Source organism: Nothoprocta perdicaria, unplaced genomic scaffold, assembly GCF_003342845.1.
Source record: "Nothoprocta perdicaria isolate Ctin4 unplaced genomic scaffold, notPer1 scaffold_15, whole genome shotgun sequence".
In the NCBI taxonomy this organism is placed as follows: Eukaryota; Metazoa; Chordata; class Aves; order Tinamiformes; family Tinamidae; genus Nothoprocta; species Nothoprocta perdicaria.
Genome location: NW_020454649.1, coordinates 5,144,692 through 5,168,803, shown reverse-complemented (window position 1 = coordinate 5,168,803; position 24,112 = coordinate 5,144,692). Strand labels below are relative to the sequence as shown.

The window sequence follows — 24,112 nt, the reverse complement described above, 5'->3', positions numbered from 1 at the left end:
TATCCTATAGTGAGCTTCTTTTCACTACCTCTTATTTTAAGTGCCTGATGATGAATGTGCCACCTGATGACACTGGCCACCTGGTTTGTATGCTTGCTTCTTAAACCTTTATGATTGCTTAAAAGTTTTAAAGTATTGCTGATAGCTGCAAGTGACCTTTTGGGATGAGTGACACAGTCTTTGCTCATGAAGTGCAACCCCTTCAATCTGTTAACCTAGCCCTTTCCAGTAATTAGGTTTTGGGCTGAGATGCGCTCCTGTAATTAAAATAGTTCATCTTTAACTAAAATAGCCTGATACCACTGTAGGTTGTGAAGGTGAGGTGAAAGGGAACGCAGTGTGTGTGTGGTACTCAAGTGTCCCTGAAAAGCTGGTGTGGAGGGCGCTTGCACGTTTGCCCTGAATTGCTCGGGTGAGCGCAAGCCATGCACGCAGGGCGGTGCCGCAGCAGCCAGCCCGGCGCAGGCCGCCTCCCTCCGCCCCGCCGCTGCTCGTGCGGAGCCCCAGCGCGGCCGAGGCGCGGCGCTACCGCGGCGGCGGGCAGCTCGCGCCCCAACTGCCACCAACCGCCGCCAACGACTCCGGCGCGAGCCGCTTCCGCTGACGTGCGCGCCGCCCGCGCCTCCCAGGTGCCGCGGCCACGCCCCGCCCCGCGAGCGGCCGTTGGCGGTTGGGCGCGCGCCTCCCGCGGCCGTTGGCGGTTGGGCGCCTCCCGCGGCCGTGAGGCGGAGGGGGAGCCGCGGCTGCGGACAAAGCACCGGCAGGGAGTACACGCGATGTGCGGCGGCGCCGAGTAAAACCGAGCGAATTGCCCTCACTGGCAACGCTGGTTGAGTGCGGCTATTCAGTCGCTTTACCCAGTTCTGTGGATGCTTTCATTTAAAAGAGTTCACTGTTTTGCACTGGGATCCTGATTTTGGTGGCTGAGGGGAAAAACGGTCATGGAATTTTTGCTTTGTCACCTTTCCCCCTACCCTCATTTATATTGATTGTGTATTGATTGCATTGAAACAACTGTCTTTAAAATTGTAAGATGAATTGTTAACACTGCTAATTCAGTAGGCAGATAACACTGCCTTCCAGGTGATGACATTTCTGTATTTCATAGTGCCTTAACAAATTCCCGTGAGGGCTAGTGAGAAAACCTTGTAACTAACAACACCAACCGTTTCTCTCCTCTTGGGAGGAGAGGATGTCACAGTAAGGATTTTTTATTATTATTTTTTTTGTGTGTGTGTGTGTGTATTATGTTGATCCGTAACATTAGAGCAGGAGCAAGTATGCTAAAATGAATGAAGATCAATTAATTTTTAATGTAAAGCATTTTCCTTTTGGTTATTTATCTGATACATATTGGTAAATGGGAATAGTTTTGTGGTTTCAAGTAAAGTAACGTTTTTGACAATTTAAGGTACTGCTAATGAAACAATTACAGGTAAGGCTGGTAGAAACAATGTTGTAACGCTTTAAAAAATTGCAGCGTGGCTGTTGTAGCAACAGTCAAACTTCATGGAAAGAAGAAAAAACAAACCACCTGATGAAATCTTAACAAGAGGAGAAATGCAGAAAATGGAAAAATTTTAATCCTGAAATATAGAAATACAGTTATGACAATGTTATTTTTATTAATTCTCCCATATGAAATAAATGCTTCACTAGCAGTTCTAATCCTGTAATACCCAGATGGCTCTCTTGCATCAGCCTTGGGGCTACTGATGCGTTACATTGGTCCTGACTGGTCTCTGGGTCTTGAGGGGACACCCTGAACCACCTTTTGCCTCCCTCCCCGCCATTCAGACCGATAAGCACCAACTGCCTGGTACTTCTCATTCTGTTCTGTGTCTGCCTCTCTGCCTCTCAGCTGCCTCCCCAGCTTAATCTGTTTCCTTTCTCATGACCCGCATTTCACATCTCCAAATCTAGCTGAGTTTACATGGTAATCACTACTGCTGGACTTGTTTCCCATCAGCGTAGCCAAGTCACTGCTAATGCAGGTGCATTTACATTCCTGGCTCAGCAGTAAACTTTGACATTTCTTCACACTCGTATCCTCTGCTCTCCTGAAAACTTGTATATAGTTTCTAAAGTTATGCCAGAAGCATAAATTGAAATCTACAGTAACCCATTGTGGCACCTTCAACCACTGGCTTGGCATTTATGGTGATACAGCCTTTCACAATATCATTTGCACAAAATCATTGCGTAATGATGCTTTAGTGCTGGGATGTGGTTTCTCAAAGACCTCAACTTCCTATTGCATAAAATGTATGTTTTTGTAGGTGCTAATTTGTTAACTGTAGTTGCAAGAAGTAAAGGAGGCCAAGCAGGATGAGATGCAGCCCTAAGAACCCCTGCCTCTGGAAGATGGTTGTTCAAGAAGTTGCACTGTAAAAAGTGAGCTTGTACAAAAAGTACTGTTACAATGTTTAATAGTTACATCTCAGGCACCTTCACTGCATCCTATTTGTAAAGAGATCTCTAATTTTGAAATTTGCAATCAACTATGAGCTTTAGGGGCGTAGGTTTGAATTTGTCTAATATGTAATTTTAGTAAAGTTGGTGAATATAAAATAGGTGAAAAGGCTGTGACTTTGAGACATTCATAATTTTGTTTCATCATTGAAAAAAATTTGGTTACTAACCATTGTCACTGGATTCTGCCCTTATTATGTGGTTTACCTGGAAACTGAAAATCCTTGAGATGAGCTTATAAAAGGAGTAGGTGAAAAACAGTGCAATAAAAGTAATTATATTCAGCTTTTCTAGCAGGAAGTGAATGTCATGTGACAATTCAGTGTGGTAACAACTTTGTAGATAGATCTGTAGAACAGATTTTTTGAGTTCTTACAGAAGTTACAAGTAATGTAGAGATACCATGATCATAGTTTATAAAACTTAAACCATACTTTCCTGGGTAGGGGCAGCAACCTGAAAAGCTTTTTTTTTTTTTTTTTTTTTTTTTTTTTTTTTGTGGTAAAGGGAATAAGTGATTTTATTCTGTCTCAAGAAGTTTCCTCTTTCTCCAAAAGGATTAAATAAATGTTTTTGCCTGAGAGTGTGCATCCTGCATTTACTTTGTGGTTTGCACTTGAGTCATCGTGTGTATTGTTAAATGAAGGGGCTGTCGTGAGCCATTTTGTGACTCTTCATTTACTTGATGTTAAACTTCAGATGAGAAATGGAGACCCTGGATCTACTGAGAAGATGTTTGGTACATCTTCTCAGCACATGGGAGCTGCGAAGGAAAAGCTCCAGAATGCTGCCCTGCCTTCATTCCCTCTGTAAGGACTGTCTTCCAGATTTGATTCAAGTATATGGCTATATTCCCACTAAGCATGAAGTCATATATGAAGGTAATATTTAAGAATCTCTCTCTCTCTCTTTTTTGCTTATGGTCTTTGCAATGCAATTTTTTTTTTTTTTTTTTTTTTTTTTGCACTACAGAGTAAGCTAGGAGACTTGAAATTTCTATGAGCATAAGGCAGAATAAGAACAAGTGTAATTCACTGTGTTTTCCATCCAACAGTAACATTTTAAATATAAACTTAAGCAATGTTTTACATTTTCCAGAGTGGGCTTGATTTCAATGACTAATTTAAACAAGTGTAGCATTATGAATATTTGCTTTGCTTTATGAATAAATAGTAGTTGCTAATAGAGGTAGTTGCTAAGCTACGTCTTTATCCAATCGTTTGGATATATTGGAACTTTCGAAGATACTGGTTGTGGTGACAGAGATTGCTTTACTTGTCATTCTCTTCCCCATGCCGCAGTCTGCTATCTCCCACCAACACTACAATAAACACTGACATAAAAACTTCCATTTCTTTGCTCCTAACGGAGGACTCTATAATTATTATAATATAATATTGTAGGGCACTGAAACTCTCTTGCATTTTCATTATATCTTATTGTAAAATTGTTTTTGCTTTATCTGACTTCTCAAGACTCTAGGATAAATTGTAACTCAATTTCAAAAGCTGAATAAAACCGGTGATAAAGAGGATCATTTCATGACTGTGGCTTTGGAAATCCTGAACATGTAACATTTTTTCTAATGTTGTTAAGAGAAAACATATAGTTTTTTTGGAACAAGACAAGACTTAAATTACAGAAATACAAACATTTTACTTCATTTATAATTGAGCAAGCCTTGTCTTGGGGAAGCATTCAGATTCATTCCTGATTTACAAGAAGACTAAAGGCATGAAGAATGCAAGTTAAGATGAATAAGAGACATAATTTATTGTTTCTTTCTTGCTAGATGTTAGAAACATGTAGGAAGTGAATATACCTCCCTTGAGGTGATAATCTGAATTGACTAGATAACATAAACCAGGTTTGAAAACAAATGGAATCAGTTCTAGGAGAGACTGTTGAAAGGCTAGCAGGACACAGGAAAACAAGGGGATAAATCTGAGAGAATGCGTAATCCCTGTTCATACATAGGGAGTTAGAAGGAGACAGAGGGAAAAAAAAAGTAGTCATTTCAAGTAAATGCCTCCTTAGATTTTTAAGTATCCAATCATTAAAGTCTGAGGGAGCTATTTAATAACAAATTCTGGTTCAAAACACTCACTACATTACCTCTCATGTATTCTCATTTGGCCCCTAAACCATTACCCTCTTCTTGTCTGTTTGCTAAGTGGAAAGTTAATCTATACCCCTTGGTGAAGGGCAGCTAGATGCTCCTGTGAATTGTTACAGTATTAACATATTAGATGTTTCTTCAAGCTCCTGAGCATGGATCAGCAATATTTGTCTATAGTAAACTGAAACAAAGATTTGCTTCTCTCTGTATTAGCTGACATTTCTTCAGTTCTTTCTTCATTCTTGTATAGAGTGGGATCTCTTATGGGGTAGAGCAATACTGGAGAAATAACAGGAAAAGTAATGAACAGTAATGACCCAGTAAATGAAGTGAGACACCAGGTGCAAATACTCAGTTAATATATGAGCAACGAAAGTGGCAAAGGCAACACATCTGTGTCTCCTGTTTTAACCAGTGGCTGAAACTGCAGCCAGCATAGGTCAGCCAGGATAAAATCTGTGAAATCGTCTCATGGCAAGGTGCTAAGCATTGCTTGTCTTATCTGCACTGATTGGTGAGTTTTGGCTGCTACTACGTCAACTGAATTTGCAAAGTTATCTTTTTTTGGTATGATTATATAGTAATAAACTGTAAATGCAAACAATGCTAGGGTGCTTCAGCTGAGGAAACATACTGCCTGCAACAAGTATGCATTCCTTGTCTATTATGAATTTTCTAAATAAAATTTAATTTTTTTATGTATATAAAATATCACTGATATTATAATTTAGAAAACAGCTGAGTGAGGAGGAGTGGAGGTTAATGGTTTTTGCAAGACTGTTTCAGCTCAGCTCAAGGATTGGGTATTTTTTAGGGTTTTTGTTTTTTTTTTAGCCTCTACACATGGGAGTCATGTTAGTTTTTCATATGCAAGAGAGTCTGAGATCTCTATTTAAATGCCAAGAAATGTAATAAGGTTATGTATTAGAGAAATGCAAACCAGGACCAAGAAGATAAAACTAATTGAAACCATATCATTCCATAGATTTAATGTGACTTCAACTGTTGACGTGTGTCCACATGCTGCATTTGATTATTTTCAGCTGAAAATATACAGCTTTCATTAGCTTTTAAGGTGGATGAATCTTTGCAGATCTTACTTGGTTTTTCAATAGGGTACAGTTTATCCCAGGTTTCCAAAGAAGTACATTTTAGCCTTTTGTATGTTATAGATGCTGCATGTGCAGCCCTCAACCATGCTTTGATGCAATCACATAAGGCAAGTGATGCAGTGTATCACATCTATTAATTCTGAAGGGGAAATAGGACTTAGTTTTAATTAGATCCCCTTAACACCGAATGTGTTTTATTTCTACAAAGGAAAGTAGAAAACTTATTCCAAGAAGGGAAACAACTTATCTACAATCTATATATGTAGTCATCATAAAATGGATTTAAAGTTACTCTGTTTACCTGCCATATTCAAAAGACAAGTGAAACAATTGATTTTGGTTAAACATATATGAAGATGTAGAGTAGGAGGTTGTCTTCAGAGCTATTCAACTGTCTTCTGTAACCCATAATTGGGTCTCCAAGGAAGTAAGAATTATGCCTGCAGCTTGAGCTCTAGCTAATACTCTCTGAGAATAATTATTCTGATGATTGTTGAAGGAAAAAGAATTGAGGAATAGATGCAGCATGTGGACAGCAAATATAAATGTGGCATGTATGATAGCCCCACTACTTGTTTCGTTATGCTAATCAATTCTCAAGATAGTAATAGGTTAATTATCTGCATTGATTTATTTCCCAGACAACTAACTTGAGCACTCTTTCTGTTTAAATCTGACTAGACTATAAGACCTTGAAACAAAACTGCAAGTTGAGGCTTTTGATGTTCAAGAGGGCTTTGTACTCCATTCCTACACACAGTTCAGAGGTTGTAGCTTATTCTTCCAGGGATGATTGCTGCAAATTATCCACAGCCCTGTCACTTATAAATTGGATTGCTGCAATATACATAGAGCAAAACCAAAGGATGCTCAGAAATTTCATCTCTCTCTTTATTTGTGTTTATCTAGAGGAGCATTCTGCACGGGGATCGCTACCTTGATGTTTGCTTACTATTCCCTGGGAGCGATGCAGCGTGGCAACTTTAATTAGCAGAAGCGAAAGGGCTGTGGGAAGTGAGAAATCGGACCTGGTGGGAATTAGGGCTTGAATGGGTCATGCTTTTCTGAAAGATGATTTCCAATAATCTAGATGTGTGGTTAGAATATTAGGACTGGGTGCCCATGTCTGACTTTAGTAGCCATTGACTTGGAATTTTCATTTTCTCCTACCTACTGTTTAGTTTCTATTACTCTTTGGTTTCTATTGCTGCTGAGAGTGTGAGAATGGGCATGAACACCTGCCTTCTGAAAAAGGCCTGTAGACTAGCTCAGCAAAGTGAGCACCAAGTGTGCATCAAACTGAAACTTTTCAGGGTTCAGAGGCATGCATGTGTATGTATAGACATAGGCACACATATCTGTGTGTGTGTGTGTGTATATAACGTCTATCGCTCTGTACTGCTTATAGCTCTTTTGCTGTTGAGGCCTGGTTGGGTGCCATAGAAGGCTGTTATGGGCATTGTGGAACATCTCAAGAATGTAGTTGTAGAACTATTCCTGCATGTCCTTCACATGATGAAACTTTGTGGGAGTTCATTCACTACATTGCGGTTTTCACAAATGGTTCAGTTTCAGCTGATAAATCAATATATCAATATTCAGCATAGCTTAGATGGAGATCATCTTGCATATCACATGGAAAGAGGGATTTATTTTGCATATCATACTGAAACAGGATTTAAATCCAACACTGAGATCCTTGCTAGCTTTTCTAAAGTCACAATCATCTATGTAGAGAAGAAATGCAGTGTCATGATGATTTCAACTGACAAGCAAGAGAAAATAAATTCCTTGAAAATGATTTTATGCAATTAAAAAAAAAAAAAAAAAAAAAAAGAGAGAAAGTACAAAAGTGGAACATGTTGACAACAATTCTTTTTTTTTAATTCTAGATACTGTGATAACAATAATGGACATCATGACTACAGCAGAGCTGACTTTGGGTCCTGGTCTCTTAATACGTTAACTCTGTTGTTTGATTCCTATGATTCTATGTTGTATTGCTATTTAGATCCAACAATTGCATCATTCTCATATGTACAAACAGTGATTCTCTAGGGCTTCTGATTACTCATCCCTTTACCCACAGTGCTATAATGATGATGTATTTAAATGAACTGTCTGTAAAGTATGGATTCTTAAAACAAGTTAACACTGTTATTTAGAGGCGATGTTGAGATGGGAAGGCTAGCAGTGCTTAGGGAATGGTCTGCAAGGCACGTGGTGGGAGTAAATGTCTCTGTAAGACCTGCTTCCTGAATCCACAAAAGCTCTGTGCTTGTCTTCTGCATACTTGTTCCAGGTTACTCTGAGGAGTGAGAGAAGACACAAGCGGAAGAAAGTAGGGTGCTGTTATTCTCACTGTGGAATTTTTATTTCATCACTTCAGGAATAATTCAACCAGGACAACTTAAGAGAGGCCTAAATGAATCTTGGGAGGCAAGGGCAAGAAGGAAAGCAAGAGAAAAATATGCATCTTGCAGTGGCCTGCTACACCTTTCTGGCCTGCTGATTTGTCAGCATTTCTTGCTGGAGATGGAGAGCAGTCCCTGATACCGTGTGGAAGCTGCTTTCATCTGCAGCACGGCAAAGCCCGGTCCCAGGGAGCCCGCTGCGAGCGTGCCTCTGCTCCAGAACCGCCCGCTGCCGGCACAAGCGCTCTCAGTGCCCCCTTATGCAGAGGTAAGGGCTTTCTAGGAAATTGTCCTTCAGTGGCCGTTTGTGCTCTAAGCACGGGCGCAGCACGGTGTGCATGCTTTATGTTGCTGAAATAGCTGCTGCTTGTGGCTATTTGTAAAAATGCATTTACAAGATTTAAGGTTTGCTTAATTTCAGTATAATTACTTCATAAGCTGTTCTGTAGTGTATTTGTTATGCCCAAATATCATTAGATTCTGTGGGGAATTTATATTGAAAAGAAGTTAAGCATTTCCAGGGAGCACAGGTTTTTATTTAAAGGAAAAGGAAACAAATGAGAATCCTAAATAGCTGATCAAATATGACCTCCAAATCTACCATTTTCAGAGAGAACCCTCTTTCAGCAAAATTCAAATATGTCTTGTATCTAATGAATTAAAAAACAGTATTAGGACAAGTGAGAAAGTGCTTACTGATTTAATCATTGCATGAGTAGGAAACTACCTTTGGTGCAGATGGACATGGTATTCCTATCATTTTTGTTTTGTGCTTTTTGCGTATGTGTTTTGTTTGTTTTTAGCTGAGAGCTAGACACGTCTTGCTTGTCTCGAGGGCATTTTCGCTTTGCAATGATTGTAATTTGTGCACATTATGACATATACCAATCAAAATTATATCTCATTTGGTTGTGGTAATGAGTTTAAAACAGTATTCTGCCTTGTGCGTGCAAATTACTCTGTGTATACTTTTGGAACAATATAGATTTCAATAGTATGACTGGGATCTGAAAACTGGGAAATACGTGCCCCATGGCATCTAGGGAGTTGTCTTTAATTGCTGCTGATATTAATCAGCAATATCATCCATTTCTAAATAGTCCTTGTTCTCAACTTCTTAATATTGTTCTGTTTCTCAATGTATCCAAAGAGATGCATTGATGGAACTCTGCATGAAATATGGTTTTCTAGAGTTTCGCGGTCTTCTTTTCTAGTATTAAAAAGACTTCCTGTTATCATAAATGATTTTTTATACAATATATTTTGTTCTGCTGGTTTGTAACAGATTAGTACAATTCAAAGTTCACGTGAACCCCTCTGAGGCCCTCAGTACTCCATTAGATAACATTCAATTCAATATTCAAAAATTCAATAATATGATTTAACATTTTGCATTAATTTTGTAGTGTTGGAATGTAATAAAATGTGTGATTTCAATTTTACCTTCTTTATGCAATAGATGTGCAGAAATTGTCCATGCAAAGTACTGATTACTGCTTTTGTTTCTCAGTAGGCAGTACTTCCTTGAAATCTTTTTTGTAAAACTGTATGCTCACCAGTACAATGTATAGGCAAAGAATTAGCTGTTGGGATATGCAGCTTGCCCTTCCTGTTGCTTATTTATTCTCTGGTCAATTTGAGACATCCTATGTGACCTCAGTTGGGTGGTTTTCTTCTAGATCTAGATGATCTAGAACTAGTGATACTGTTACAGGAGTAAGAAACTGGCTGAAGATCTTGAAGGACTTGGGATAATTTCCTGTGAAGTTGGTGGATGGATTCCTGGCAACTGCAGCAAGAGATAGAGCAGGACCCAATGAACCTATCTAAAGTGCTTGTTAGCTGATCAGTCAAAAGGCATTGATTTCTTTACTCCTGCTGCTATTGTTATAACTCTGATGCTTTGTAAGGTGCTCACATGGAGACCTGAAAACTTTCTCATCCTAGGATTTGTACTACAGTTCATTGGTGCTTGTAGTATGCGGCATTTAAAAGAATTAGGAAGGCAATGTCTATATAACATTTTACTTCAGCTACTACAGTGCTATAGCAATTCTGTTGTATTTCTCTAGAGAAATGAGCTGTTAACTATTTATCTACGTGACACACAGAACTGTAGTTTGGGATAGCGCAGAGAGGTTTGTGTGACCAATATAAAGATGTTCTCATATGAAGTTGATAAGCTATAAATACTATGGGTTTTCCAGCTGCACTCATAGTGCTAAGAATGTAAAGGAGAGGATGAACTTAGAAGATTTCTACAGCTTTCTGCCCTTATAGCATCTTTATCAAATGAAGCCTCTGCGTAACTCCCATTGCCAGAGCCAAGCTTCAACAAGTCTTAAGTTACATATGCAGAGGATGAGCAAAGCATTGCAGTCGCTTGCAATCCCTTTCTCCTGGGACTGCTTGTAGCTGAGTAACTCAGCCACTTGTGGATAGTGGCCTGCTCTTTCTCGTGGCTATGTGAACACTCACTGTTAAATGAAATACACAGTTAAGTAAGTGGGGGATCTCGGCTTGTTGTGACTTTTGCCTCTGCTGGCAACCTCATACTCCTTTTCAGCTTCATAGTGAAGCACAGCATGCTTCACTGTAAAATTAATATCAGGCGATGTATATTGTTCCTAGGGGTACCTTTGGTAAAGTTCGCCTAGAAGAGCAATAACTAGTATGCAGAAATACTAGAAGAGCTGTAATAAGAAAATTTAACATAAAATGCAGTTCAGTTTTGTTACCTGATGAATTCATAGGAATTTAGACAGGAATAAAACCCAGCATCGTAGTGTGTTTCTAGGAATTTTATTGCTTTTATGTTGGTGGTTTTTCTGACTTCTCTGGCTTTCTGGCTCCAGGAACTCTTTAGTTCCTGGAGCTAAGCATGTTGGTGTGATGTATAAAAAAACAGCAATAAACAGCAAAAACTAAAGTGTAGCTTATAATTTCCTGATTCATGTGACTGGCCTGTGCTCTTTCTTGTACTTATTTTTTTATTATTTTGTTTTAATTCAGGTATCCTTTCCTGTCCCCTGTGCAAGGAGACCTGCTTTGCAAGAGATGTAACTGAAAATATTTTCCTCAAGGACTTTCCTACTAGATATTCAGCTATGGCAAAGGTAAGTGAAAACCAGTAAGCTAGGTGTTTTGTGAGATGTTAAAACACTGCTGGATGGACACTGTTTATTAGAAGAAACTTCATAGTGAACAGCATGAATTTCTTACATTTTTCTTTGCATTTTCTTTGCATCCTTCCCTAGAGATGGTCATGCTGCCTTGATAGTACTTATCTTTGCCTGAAGAAAGTGTTTGACTCCATGTGCTCTAAAGCATTTTAAATATCAGTACTAGTGATGGTGAAGTGGATCTGTGTGGCCAAAAATAGACTATAAAGATGCTGAATCTCTCAGATTCATCAGTATCTCCTTTCTACTCTTACCATGAAGTAAGCATAAACAAGGACTATTGGTCAGATGTTTACATCAAGGTTATATGTTTGATTGAGTGGGATGTTATTGTTTTCTGGTGACCTATTTTAATGATAAAGTGATCATATCACATTTCAGTTTTGCGTGGTGGAGTAAAGGAGAATCGTAAGGCCTAAGGTTACCACCTTGGCCCTGTATTGATTGTAAATAGAGAGAAAGACAGATTTCACTTGTTTGAAGTATCTAATTAATGGACATGTCTGCTCTCACAATATTGCTAATTTTTCCAAATCCCAGGAGAAAAAGGAAGGTGTGTACATCTGTTCCATCTATGCACTATATTCTATTATCTGTATGAGCAGGAGATTTTAGAATATGATAGCATAGCTGATAATGGAGTTTAAACAGCTGCTAACAGATTAAAAATAACCTGTAATTTGCTGGCTGTTTAGTCCAAAGGATGGATTTATGATTCCTAAGGAAGCCAAATAGCCCTACCGAATATGCAGGGACTTTGGGCACAAAGGGACACTTTTCCCAGAAAGCAGGACAGAAAATGGATCTTTCCACTTGCCTGCATTGCTGTAGGAGTAAAAGCACTTTGGAGGTCAGTTTTGTCCCACAGAGAAGGCCTGAGACTGCTTTAATTTATGATTAAGTGACTAACCCAGTGATCTATTTGCAAAAAAGCAGAGGAGATATGTGCTGCTTCCCTGTCACAGCAGAGAGTTTCCTGTCACAGGGTATTTTCTCTATCTTTAAAAAGGAAGGACTACATAACCTAATCCAGGGAGTGCATAGGGACATTTTGGTAACAAATGTGAGCAAAAGGTGTTGAAGGCTTCATGTGTAAGGTGCTTGTAGTGCAATATAGCTTAGTGTAAATCAGAAAGAGGCCTCTTCACGTGCACTCTTCAGAGAAGAACAAAAATCTTAAGACAGTGCCGCTGTGTTTAGAATGCACTTATACTGGGATTTCTTAATTACTGCGACTCACTTCATTTACCTTTCAATGAGAGTTGCTGTAGAAATCAAATGAGAATATTTAATATTTTCAGAAGCACTAGATTATTTTTCAAATCTTCTTTTAGAAGAATTTTTTTTCTTCTCTGTAATCCCTTAGGAGTCTTAAGAGCTATTCAGTAAAAGCAGAATTCTCCCTGGAGCACAGCAGTACCCTAGAGGGACTGGGGAACCTTCCTGATAGCTTATGGCTTGCTTTTTAAAAAAGCCTATTTATTACTGAAAGCAGTAAATCTTGCTTTCTGTCTCTCTGTGCCCCCTTCCCCCAAGAAAACCTCACAACTTAAAGCAATGGTCAACGACAGTCAAAAGAGAATCACCACATCATCCACAAAGCTGAAGAGCCAAAACTGAATTGGGACCGATGCCCAGCAGAGAGGTCACCTTAGGAAGTCATTTGTCATCTTGTATTAGCTGCCTGAGTAGTAGTGATGGTATTAGCAGTAACCAAGGACTATGCATAGTACAGGAGAAGTTTTTACACATATGTAATGGTTGAGTGCAGTATGTGCTGGTGACAAAACTTTTAGTGTTTTGATGGTAAAATTGTATCAAAGTGATTACTCTGGGAAATTGTATGGTGCTATGGTAAGTCAATAAATATTGGTAATGGGAGTTCTCAGACAAGATATTTCATGCCTCATGCATATCCTTTTTATAAGCAAAGTATCATCATTAGCAATTTTGAAATAGCTCTTGAGTCTATCCTGGATATCAAAGCAATCAAGTTACCTCATTTAAGTGTTGCTTCATTGATTTCACCTTTAGTGCCTGTACTAAACAATATAACCTATATAATAAAGAAGGCATTCCCTGAACAATTGAATTAGTAGACACGATACTAATTGAATGTTCCAGTCCTTCCTGTATTCCCATATCTATCTATCATCACATTTGTTATCAATCTATAAAATTGAGCTCGTCTTTGTTCATCTCTTTTTAAGGGAACTGGAGTTAAGTTTAAGTGGGTGTCTCAGGATTGCTTTCAAAATTCCCATGCCATTTGGCATGTTTTGTTGTGTTTTTCTGATACTTACACTGTATGACGGAATTCTTCATATGATTCTACAGCCAGTATACTAAACTCCAAGCAACTAGAGCAATTCTAGAGTAAATCTAGTAAGTAAGCAGATCTAGGGTAGCTCTACTGAATTTGCTCCAGATTAAATTCATACACATGAAAGTAGATGAGGACTGTAAATTCTGTGGGTTATTTGGACACACACACACACCTTGCAGGGTAAGATATAATACTTGATAATATTGTCATTTGGGAGGAATTGTTAGTTAACCATCAAAAAGTTTTTAATCAATCTTTGACTCATCTTTATTGTTTCTTGTATTTATTTTGAAACCTAGGCATTTTTTGAGGTAGATAATATTTTTATTTAAGAAATGGATACACTAATTTGATGTGTTAAAGCCATCAGTAATCATTGCAACAGAATTAACAAGGGACAAAAAAGTACAACACTCACTTTCAGAAATAACTTTCACCAGCCTTCCTTATAGTGAAACCAGACAAAATTCACCCATTTTCAGTTCAAAAAAAAAAAAAGTTATTGTGATTATTTATTCTCATCTTTTGTGTAGCGCAAAACCTAGAATTTTACTTAGTAGTTCCTGTATCATGTCGTAATTATGCGTAATTGTACTAAACCATAGAAAGACATGCAATTTAATTAAAAAGCTCCAAATCTTTATTTTATGCTGATCTCTGTAATAACAATAGCAGTATTCTTAATCACTTGGATTTTACTGGTTTGAAGAAGAAAAAAATCTCAACTTTGCCATCTGACCACAGTGTAAGGCAGTAGTATCTGCAAGCTACTTCATTATTCTTGTGTTCAATTGCACTTTTTGTTCTCAGAGCTGCTCAACGTGTAAAGAGAAGAGACCTGCACACAGTCTCTGTACAAGCTGCAATAAGTGGCTGTGCAGTTCGTGCACAGAAGAACACAGACATAGCAAGGAAACTGGAGACCCCTTCTTATCTGCATCCATGAAGGGCTGTTCAGGTACTGAAGATGCATTTTATGTTTATACATTTTGTATTTTATACTTTTGATGTGTTTTTCAGTTGAAAATGGAACATCTTGGACTGAGTCTTCCTATGAGACACAGTTTGAGGCACTTCACCTGATATGAGAACCAGTTGCCAAATAGAGTGAAAACAAGAAAAATAGTCTGTAAGAATAATAGGGAAAGCACAGATGATTTTTTTTTCTTTCCTTTTTTTTTTTTTTCTAGGCCTTTTCTGGAGAAAATATAAGTGGAAACCCTACCCCTGCTCTGAAATGTCCTAATTGGATGGACAATATATTTTTATATTTCAGTTGATGACATAAGAACTATGTTTTTGAGCTGGTATTTATATACCAACTACTTATAAGCTAGTTCACCCACTGAATTAGTTTCTCTTCACTCTAAATACTATTCACTTGTGGTCTCTCAAGGTTGAGTATGAACCTATGAAATTGAAGTGCAAGTGATTGAAAATTCTGTAAGCTAAGGGAGGACTATAAGCCAGATGAGATTACTCTTTCTCAGTTGTCATTTACTGGTTAGAATAATGGAGATTCAAGGCTTCCTATTTATTATTTTAGAGATCCACCTGAGGTAGGAAAAATGCAGAGTGCAGGAAATGGTGACTCAGATGATGTTTATTCAGAATTTGAGCTACTGAAACTTCTCTTCATGTGATCTTCATAGATAGTCGTGGTCAAGATATCTCCTCTTAGAAAAAGCTGGCTCCTGTGTTTGGTTAACTGCTGATTCATATGAATTAAACTAATTTTAAAACTGAAATACCTAGCTGTGAGCTGAGTATATATTAGATCTCAAATATCTACCTACCTGCCTATGTGGTTTAGTAGCAGTTCACCCTGGTATGTCATTGTACCAGGGCAGTAGTTATTGTACCAAATGCAGAGATTTTGTGTGTTTTCTAATTAGATAACATTGATTTTTATCCTTCTCGGTTTGCATTTGAAATGTGCTTATCTCTTAAATCTGTCATAGAAAAAATACTGATTTCCTTGGGATGATTACAGTCACCCAAAGACTAAAGAACACTTAATGGAGAAAAAAACAGAAAGTGAATACATAAGACTCATAATAGGCCACATTATATTTAGTTCTCTCAGCGCACATGTCCTTTAGGAGGTGTTTAAATATTTCTCCCAATACGCATTTCATGGCTAATTCAATCCTTAGTTTTGGAAACACATGCTTTTCTGGGGCTTGGAAATGGGCACAAGAAGACAAAGAGGGACTTTTCTGACTCAAAAAAGATAAAAATGTTTTGGAGGTTTTATTCTGTTTTTCTTTCAAGGTTTCATACCTGATTTGATAGGGGAAGAAGAGGTGATCTTTGACGTACGACTGCCTCCCTATATGTTATTTTGCATTGTCTGCTGCAGTTTTTAATGCAAAAGTATGTGCTTGCAGGTTAATTGGTGAAAATTTTGCAGTGGAGTTAATTGGTGTATGTAGATAGAAAAAAAATGATTAGCATGGGCTAACAAAAAAAAAAAAAACAGTGATGCCATTGCTTTGTGTTCTTCAGCAACCAACGAAGAAGCAAGTGAGCTTTCCTTATTTTGTCCAATGCATACTCAAGAGCTGCTCAAGCTGTTCTGTGAGACCTGTGATACCCTTACGTGTCGCAGCTGCCTTATGACAGAGCATAAGGAGCACAGGTATCAAACTCTGGTTGCTCGGTGTCTGTTTCATAATACTGTATAAAATATACATTATTTAGTCTTAAGAATGTTCATCTGCATTTTCTATCAGCTGAAGCTTTTAAAGCTTGAGGCTAGTCCAAACTTTCAGGCCACAGCAAATTGAGTTCAGTTATTTTTATGCCCAAGCTGTATGGCATATGGGTCCTCACAGGATCATGCACTGTTCCAATCCTAGTATTTGTCTTAATCAAAGACACCAAGACTATACAAGGTGAGAATTGCCAATACTGAAGCTTGGTGTTTGCTTGCAGAAGAATATGATCCATTTAAGAAATTGTGTGTACTCAGTGACAGGGTGATTTGTTGTAACATGAGTTTATTTCTGTGAGGGGTGGTTAAGTTTGGGATAAGAGTCACAGAGCACAGTTGTAGTAGGAAAGAAGCTGGTGCTAGCAGGTAGAATATAAGATAGCTGTTCTCCTGAATTGGAGAATACCTAGCTTGAAGTGCTGCTTCTGCTTTAGACATAGAGTTTCTGCTTTCCAATATAGAGACTCAAATCCTCGATCTATAGGAGTTGCATTAGAAAGAAGGCAAAAGAAATGTGGCATCTGAAATGAATTGCTAAAGTTCCAGGAGCCAGCTCCTATGGTACATGCACTACAGGTAAACTTGTGGGTAACAGACAAAAAAAAAAAAAAAAAAAAAAGATGAATAAATAAAGGATAGTCCTATCTGAGAATTCAATACATACAGAGATCCTTTGACTTTACTAACCTTCAATGAGGCAAATTATGTATTTGTTCAGGCTGGCAAAGGATATTTTTAAACAGAAGTCCTAAAAATTCAGTCTAGTTTTTCTGGCAACTTGCCAGATGCCTGGAACAGCCTTTTGCTTAAATAGATCTATGGACCCTCTGATCTGTGCATCCTGATGAGTCTTTAGCAGATCTCTCTGACTGCATATTGCCCAAGGGAAACATGAAGCAGCAGGCAAAATCTAGCAGTGGGCAGTTTTGCTTAGAGGCTCATTGTTGCAGCAGCTGTGCTATGTTCAGGAATTCCACTCTAACTTGTAACATCAGGAAATGCAAAGAATGCTTTATTTGGGCATATCAAAGAAGAACACAGATGTTCTTTGACTTAATAGTCATTTATCAACCAAACAGAACATGGTATGAGAATTTCCCTTCCTTTCTCAGGTTCAGGCACCTTGATGAAGCTCTGCAAAATCAAAGAGTTATCCTGGAGAATGTCATAGCTAAAGTGGAGGAGAAAAGAAATGGGATTCAGGCTTCAACTAAACAGATTGAAGACAGGTAATTGTTATACATTAATTTCATGGGCATGGGTGATGATTAATACATTATACAATATATAATATAATACATTATTTTCACTAAATGTAGGTTACCACCATTAGTTGCAGATGTTGTGTTTTTTCTTGGTGAGTAGGAAGTAATAGGAAGGTGAAAAATACCAAATTTATCTTTAAATGGTGCTCACATGTTATGATATTGTACTGTAGCAATTGATAGTCCATATGAGGGATGTGACAGCAAACTTCGGAGTTTAATGTTTCTAAAGTAAAATTTGAAATGATGAGAAATAAATACACCTTTAAAATAGCTTTTTGTCAAAACAAGCTAGAGTTTTAGTCAAGACTGGTGTTAAAGCTAGAATTTTAGTCAAGGCTGGTATAAAAATTGAAATATTTTATCATATGAACTAGATTCTAACTACTGATTATGTCTCAGCTGTCAGTTTTATTAATGTGGAAGAGATGCTCTTTCAAGTGCTTAAAAATAGCATAAATCTATTTATATTTTGGCATAAAATGAAATGAGTAGAAATTTTTATTTCACCTCTTTGTTGTTAACTGGCTAGCTGAGTTACACAAGTGTTTGGGATATGGCATTTTGCATGTGCCTGTTGAAAAAAACACTAAGACTATTTACAGCATGATGTTTCTTAGTGTCAACATTTTTGAAGAGAAGTGTAGAAAACTTTAGAGGAAATGATACAACTTTCATTGAACTTCCTTGCCAATACATTGATCAATTTTTGTAACAGTAACTATCAAGCACTGAGTAACCTTTTCAGTTGGTTCATCTTCCCCATAGGCTGCTTGAAGTAAAACACTTGTACAAAAAAGTTGAGAATCAAATCAAAATGGCCAAGATGGTTTTGATGAATGAAATCAATAAAAGAACTAATATCCTTCTTGAACAACTAGAAGTAAGTAACAGTATTTTCTTTGCTATCTTGGGAAATTAAACTAAATGAAACTAAACCCAATGCAAATGGAAAGTATATGGATTGTGGATGTTGGTGTCCCTTTGCTTAGGTTTTCAAACACATCTTTTTCTGCGCTTGTAGGTCGGATCAGTGCCTGACAAGGATGTATGCTAAAGGGATAAAATGAATGGATATCATGGGTTAATCATTTTCTAATGCATTTACAGCGAATATGTGTGCACATTTTTGAATACTTCCAAAAGCTAGCTAGCTTCTTATTTTCATGTTCACTTTTTTTTTTTCAGTTCAGATATCACTTGAATAGTGTTTGCTTTCTCCTTACGATTGATAGAGTTTCTACGTAACAATGATATTGATCATACACCTTATCTCTGTCTGAATGATGGCCTAATGTTTAATGTTATTAATAGAGAATCACCAGTGAAAGGAAGCACAAATTGGAACAACAGCTGCAAGGTGTTGTGATTTTAAGCAGACAGGTTGAACACGTGCAGAACTTCATCAGCTGGGCAGTGTGCAGTAAAAACAGCATCCCCTTTCTCTTCAGTAAAGAGCTGGTAAGAGCAGTACTTGTTCTCTCAGCAAGGTGAAATTGTGCAGTGAAACTGCTTTATGGTCACTTATAATCATGTATAAGATCATAATCTTTTCATTTGTCACCAGATTGTATTTCAGATACAGCGCTTGTTAGAGACAAACTGTAATGCAGATGTTGGCCCTCCCCTGAAGATCAGATTTGCTTGGGATCCCTCCTACTGGACTAAGCAGCTGTCCAGTTTAGGTAAGAAAAGTAGACTCTTTGTTTATTAGGCAGGTATCCAAAATTAATTGAGACAGATGTAGAAAGTACAGTACCTTCCCTAAAGTGCTCTCCTTTTTCCTTTTGACTGATAGCTTAGTTCCTCTTCTTACAGACCTGCAGAAAAGCTGCTGTGACAGAAAATTTTTGTTTTCTTAGTTATATCAACTTGACTATCAAGACATCATGATATATAAATACCATTCTATAAACACTGCCTGTAAATGTACCATATGAATATTTAGAACATGGCGCAACTACTAGTTTAGTGGACTTACTGTCCAAGGATTAGGTGGTGCAAAACATATAATTTGTAAGCACTACTTCCCTGCCGTAATGTATTCATACGTAAACGAGAGATGTTGTATAAGAACTTGTCCTAAGAAGTGAGCCTTGTGCTATTTCCTCTGCCTTTCTCAGGGGGGCACTAGGCTCTGCCATGTCCTCTCTCCACACATCCTCTAGTATCTCAACAGCCAAGGGATCTCAGCAATGCTTGAGACACTTAAAATTAAGGGCACAAAGATGGCTTTAAACTGCTAGCCATATAATATTGACTCTCTTATTTATATAACATATGTGCATATGTTTGGTTTGTTTCTCACAAATTATATATTTTCCAACTGTACTGGGTTTTAATTCTAAGTTCAGATCAGTGGTCTAAAATGTTGGTTCTCTTCCCATTTTAAGTTATATAAAAACTAAATAAAATATTACAGAAAAGAATACTGTCTTGGTAAGGAGCATGGACAAGATCTTTTCATTGGTCATTCCTATTTCTAGCTTCTGTGACTATGATTCAGTTTTTAGTAACTGTTTTATTTTCCTCCCTTTTACTCTGAAAACAATCTTTTGTACTTTTGCTTATGGATGATAAGATTTGCTAATGCTGTAGTGGAAAATGGAAGCATGAGCCATCTCCATCAGTTAATGTAAGCTGAGAGTACTTTATCAAAACATTTGCTGGTATTTTAATTGTGATTCCGCTGACATCAGCAGGAATTTGGTGTGACTTCAAAACACAAAAAAATGATTTGAAAAAAGACATCTTGATGGGCTGTGTGAATAGAATACTCATCTATAGAGTTTTTTACAGGAGGTTTCACTATGGATGGTGGACACGTTTCTCATCCAGATGTGCTGCTCTGTGGAAATGCACAAGGGCTGCAGACACCCTTGTATCATGGGCATCATTCACCAGCATCACAGCTAGAGCCTGCCAATAGCCAGCCCCACCAGCTGCCACCTCCCGCTCAGTGTCCCACGCCTGTATGTTGCTCGCACTGCCTCAATGCGCCCCTGCCTAACAAGGCTCAGCCTGCTCAACAAAACATGAACCATCAGCAGAATTTTCGACAGCCTCCCGAACCTCATAAGCAGCATTTTCCTCTGCAGTACAGTACGCAGCAACATGACAAAGAGCAGAGGTGCACTCCACAGCCTCTGAAACTAGCACAGTCCGGGCTGGAGCAGGAGCCTCCGTCAGAGGCAGAGAGCGTGTCTGGAAGAATCGGAAAGCATTCCGCAGCCCAGCAGCTGCAGCAGGCTGCTCCTCCCCGTTACGCTGTTGCACTGCACGAGGCTCAGCAAGTTCACACAAGCCACCAACAGCCATTGTGCACACAAGCTCATTTGCAGACTCCGACTGTACAAGTGCAACTTAGCCATCACCAGAAGATAAAGCCCAACCATCTGCAGCAGTCACCGGCATCACCATCCCCAGGTCAGAATGAGAGCACCCACAAACAGGTCATCCAACAGAGTCTGGACATAATGCACCACCAGTTTGAACTGGAAGAGATGAAAAAGGATCTGGAGCGTCTTCTCCAAGCTCAAGGACAGTCTAGCTTGCAGCTGAACCAAGCCAAACCACCTCAACATGTTCAACAGACCATAGTTGGTCAGATAAACTATATAGTGAGACAGCCAGCCCCAACTCAGCAGCAAATCCAAGATGAAGCACAGGTAAGTTCTTAAGTAGTCACTTTGCATTGCATTTGCTCAGTGTAATCCCCAAAAGGGGAGACACCTTTTTGACTTATATATATTTGGTTAGGCTTACTCTCTTCTCGTCTATGTTTGTATTTCAGCAGAGGCTTCAGACCTGATGAAGATAAGGCCACTATTTTCTGTAAAGTGCCAGATAAGCAATATATATTCCAAAGATCTAACTGTCTAAATAGACAAGACAAAATGAGAGTGGGAGAATAAAAACATTATCACTCCTCTTTGTGGATAGGTAATTAAAGGACAGACAAATAAAATAAATTTGATTTTATTTTAAAAAGAAATAAGCCACATCTTTTGATTCCTAGTCCAGTGTTCTAGCGACAGAACTGTTCTTCATTTCATTTATTAGGTGCTATGAGTAAACAGGAACATTTGGAGATGTTAAGGGAAGAAAGAGGTGTCATGCAGTTTAGGCAGTTTCTCCTCTCTAGCTAGAGTACTCTAGTAAGACTGTTGCTTCAAAGTCTTTACATTGTTGTTGTGTTATGTATGCTGTGAGTTGATTTGATTTTACTACCATTTTACTTTCTGAGATTTTTAAAACCACTTTTTTTTCTTATCTTTATTTGTAGATATGTGAGAGTTCTACTGAACTAGATGCCCAGAAGCCGTTAATTTCCTTTGACAGAAGTGATAATCCCTCCCTGTCACAGTCATTGGATGAAGGATCCAGTGTCAGCAGTCACTCCTCTGAGAGCACATTGCAACAACCTGCTTTCCATCCAGTGAGAAAGGTATAAATAACTTTTAAAAATAGGCATTTTAAAAAGAAAACATGGTTTCATAATATTTATGTAATATAACATTGGAATTTACATTCAAATTGAGAAATTACAAATACAAAAGCAGGTGGCTTGTAGGTCTTAAAAGATCGTCATAGCCTAAGCTAGTTTACAGCCCTCTAGTAATATGTCTATACACAGTGCTGTAGCCAGGATTGACAACTGTTCTCTAAACCAGTAGAGCCTAGGTCTCGCTGATGTGATTAGGTGTGTTACTGCTAAATAAATACATCTCTTCAGTGAGTAAATTTAGTCTCTGTTCCCAGGGATTTGACTGTCAGCACATACTATTCCCATATTAGTAACAGATGTATTTTAAAGAGAATGCATTGGGTATTTTGATGATATCCAGCATGATAAGCATCCTCCAAAGTAGCTGCATTTGAAATAACACTGTTACTGAAGATGCAGTGCATTCATACCTAGCTTGTGCACCCAACATATTTATGACGCAACACTAATTCAGAGTTACTGAAGATACTTTGGGGAATTAGAGACATGGGAAGGTAATTACTGAGGGGGAAGGGAAGAAACATGTGAAACAATTTGGGAAACCACAGTGAAATCTGCCATTGTTAACTTAAAATCATAGTTGTGGTGACATTTCTGGACCAGGCTGATGGGATCACAACATGGTGAAATTTGATGCTTTTTGGATCTGAACTTTAGTGCGTGGAAGTAGATCTTCCTGGACCTCTAATGATGCAGCACAGGACTGAGGAAAGCTGTGGAAAGTTAGGATTGGGCTGTGTTTACCTTAGTGAATGTCAGCACTTTACTGACTTCCTGAGTTGGAGGTGCAACTCAGACTATTGTGTTTTGCAACACAAAACCACAACTTGGACTGCTGTGTTTTCGTAGTAGATCCCTCAGCTGTGATTTTCTCTAATCCCTCTTCTGAATCCATTTTAATACTATTAGTAGTATTGAATACTGAATATTATTAAGAATTTTGAATGCTTTTGGTTGCTTATTTTAAATCTATTGCCTGGTAATTCAATAGGATATTTTCTTTTTCTTGTGTTAGGAGAAACAGTGAATAATCACTCCTTATCCATCATCTCCATAATATCCATGATTTGATAGGTTTATATTGAATTTCCTCTCAAAAATTTCTTCTTAAGACTGTAAAGTGATTGCCTTTTTTTCTGGATGGAAGCCATTCTGTGCTTTTGATTCTTTATAATCATGACCTTATTGTAATCTTAATGCGTCCTTTTTGAGAACAGTTGACTAGACTAAAACTATTAAGTAAGGCTCTAGTGCACTGAAAATATCTATAGTGCTTTAAGGAATATTTCTGGGTTTATTTTTGTTTGTTTGATCTCTCGAACACTGTAGAGTATCTGGAACAAGGAAATCCTAGAAAATATTCTCTGCCAACCAGAGAATGGTCAGTGCATTGAGAGATGCTTCTGCTTTATTCCAATCGTATACAGTAGTGGCACTTCATGTGATACTAACACTTTGATAGTTCACAGTGGAACCTCTTTACTTCTCCTGAGTCATAATGAGGAAGAACTTCTCTACTTCTAATGTCCAAAAGGCCACCTTCAGTTCTCGATTATGAGAGAACAGGAGATTTCAGTCTGCTGGCACTGTTGGGTATTTTGCCGTAGGACTTCACATTTATTCTAAACTTTAATAATGACAACTCTTCCATCTTAGCAAGTGTTTACATAGCGGTATTATTTTTTCTTTCAAAAACAGTAAAGAATTTGTGGAAGGAGGAGGTCTAGAAGCAGGGGGTAGGTTCCCATTTCTGTTACTGAGTGTGTGTTCGTTTTTTAGTGGCTAAAAGCAGTAATTTACTACCTGACCTAGGACATAAAATCTTTATCAGGAGGTAGGGTTGTTGTGTCTGATTTTTATTAATTTTAGCAGGATTAACAGTGGAGGAAATGATTATAATAGCCTGCAATTTAGGATCCTGCAAATTCCTAATGTATTAGAGTAATTTTTGACTTCAGAGAATTGAGCAGCTTACAGCACAAATGTGTCCATGCTTAAT

General features: G+C 38.1%; 1 protein-coding gene across 1 annotated transcript in view; it reads left to right on the top strand.

The window, feature by feature from the left end:
• The first annotated feature begins 6,927 nt into the window (after positions 1–6,927).
• TRIM66 (tripartite motif containing 66) overlaps positions 6,928–24,112 on the top strand; it is a 31,617-nt gene continuing 14,432 nt past the window's right edge. Inside the window, exons 1-11 of the mRNA XM_026034781.1 lie at positions 6,928–6,979; positions 8,224–8,385; positions 11,130–11,233; positions 14,436–14,583; positions 16,134–16,266; positions 17,454–17,570; positions 18,375–18,489; positions 18,921–19,067; positions 19,174–19,291; positions 20,406–21,274; positions 21,892–22,053. Of these exons, the coding sequence (XP_025890566.1) occupies positions 6,928–6,979; positions 8,224–8,385; positions 11,130–11,233; positions 14,436–14,583; positions 16,134–16,266; positions 17,454–17,570; positions 18,375–18,489; positions 18,921–19,067; positions 19,174–19,291; positions 20,406–21,274; positions 21,892–22,053 (2,127 nt within the window). The remainder of the gene's footprint in view (positions 6,980–8,223; positions 8,386–11,129; positions 11,234–14,435; positions 14,584–16,133; positions 16,267–17,453; positions 17,571–18,374; positions 18,490–18,920; positions 19,068–19,173; positions 19,292–20,405; positions 21,275–21,891; positions 22,054–24,112) is intronic.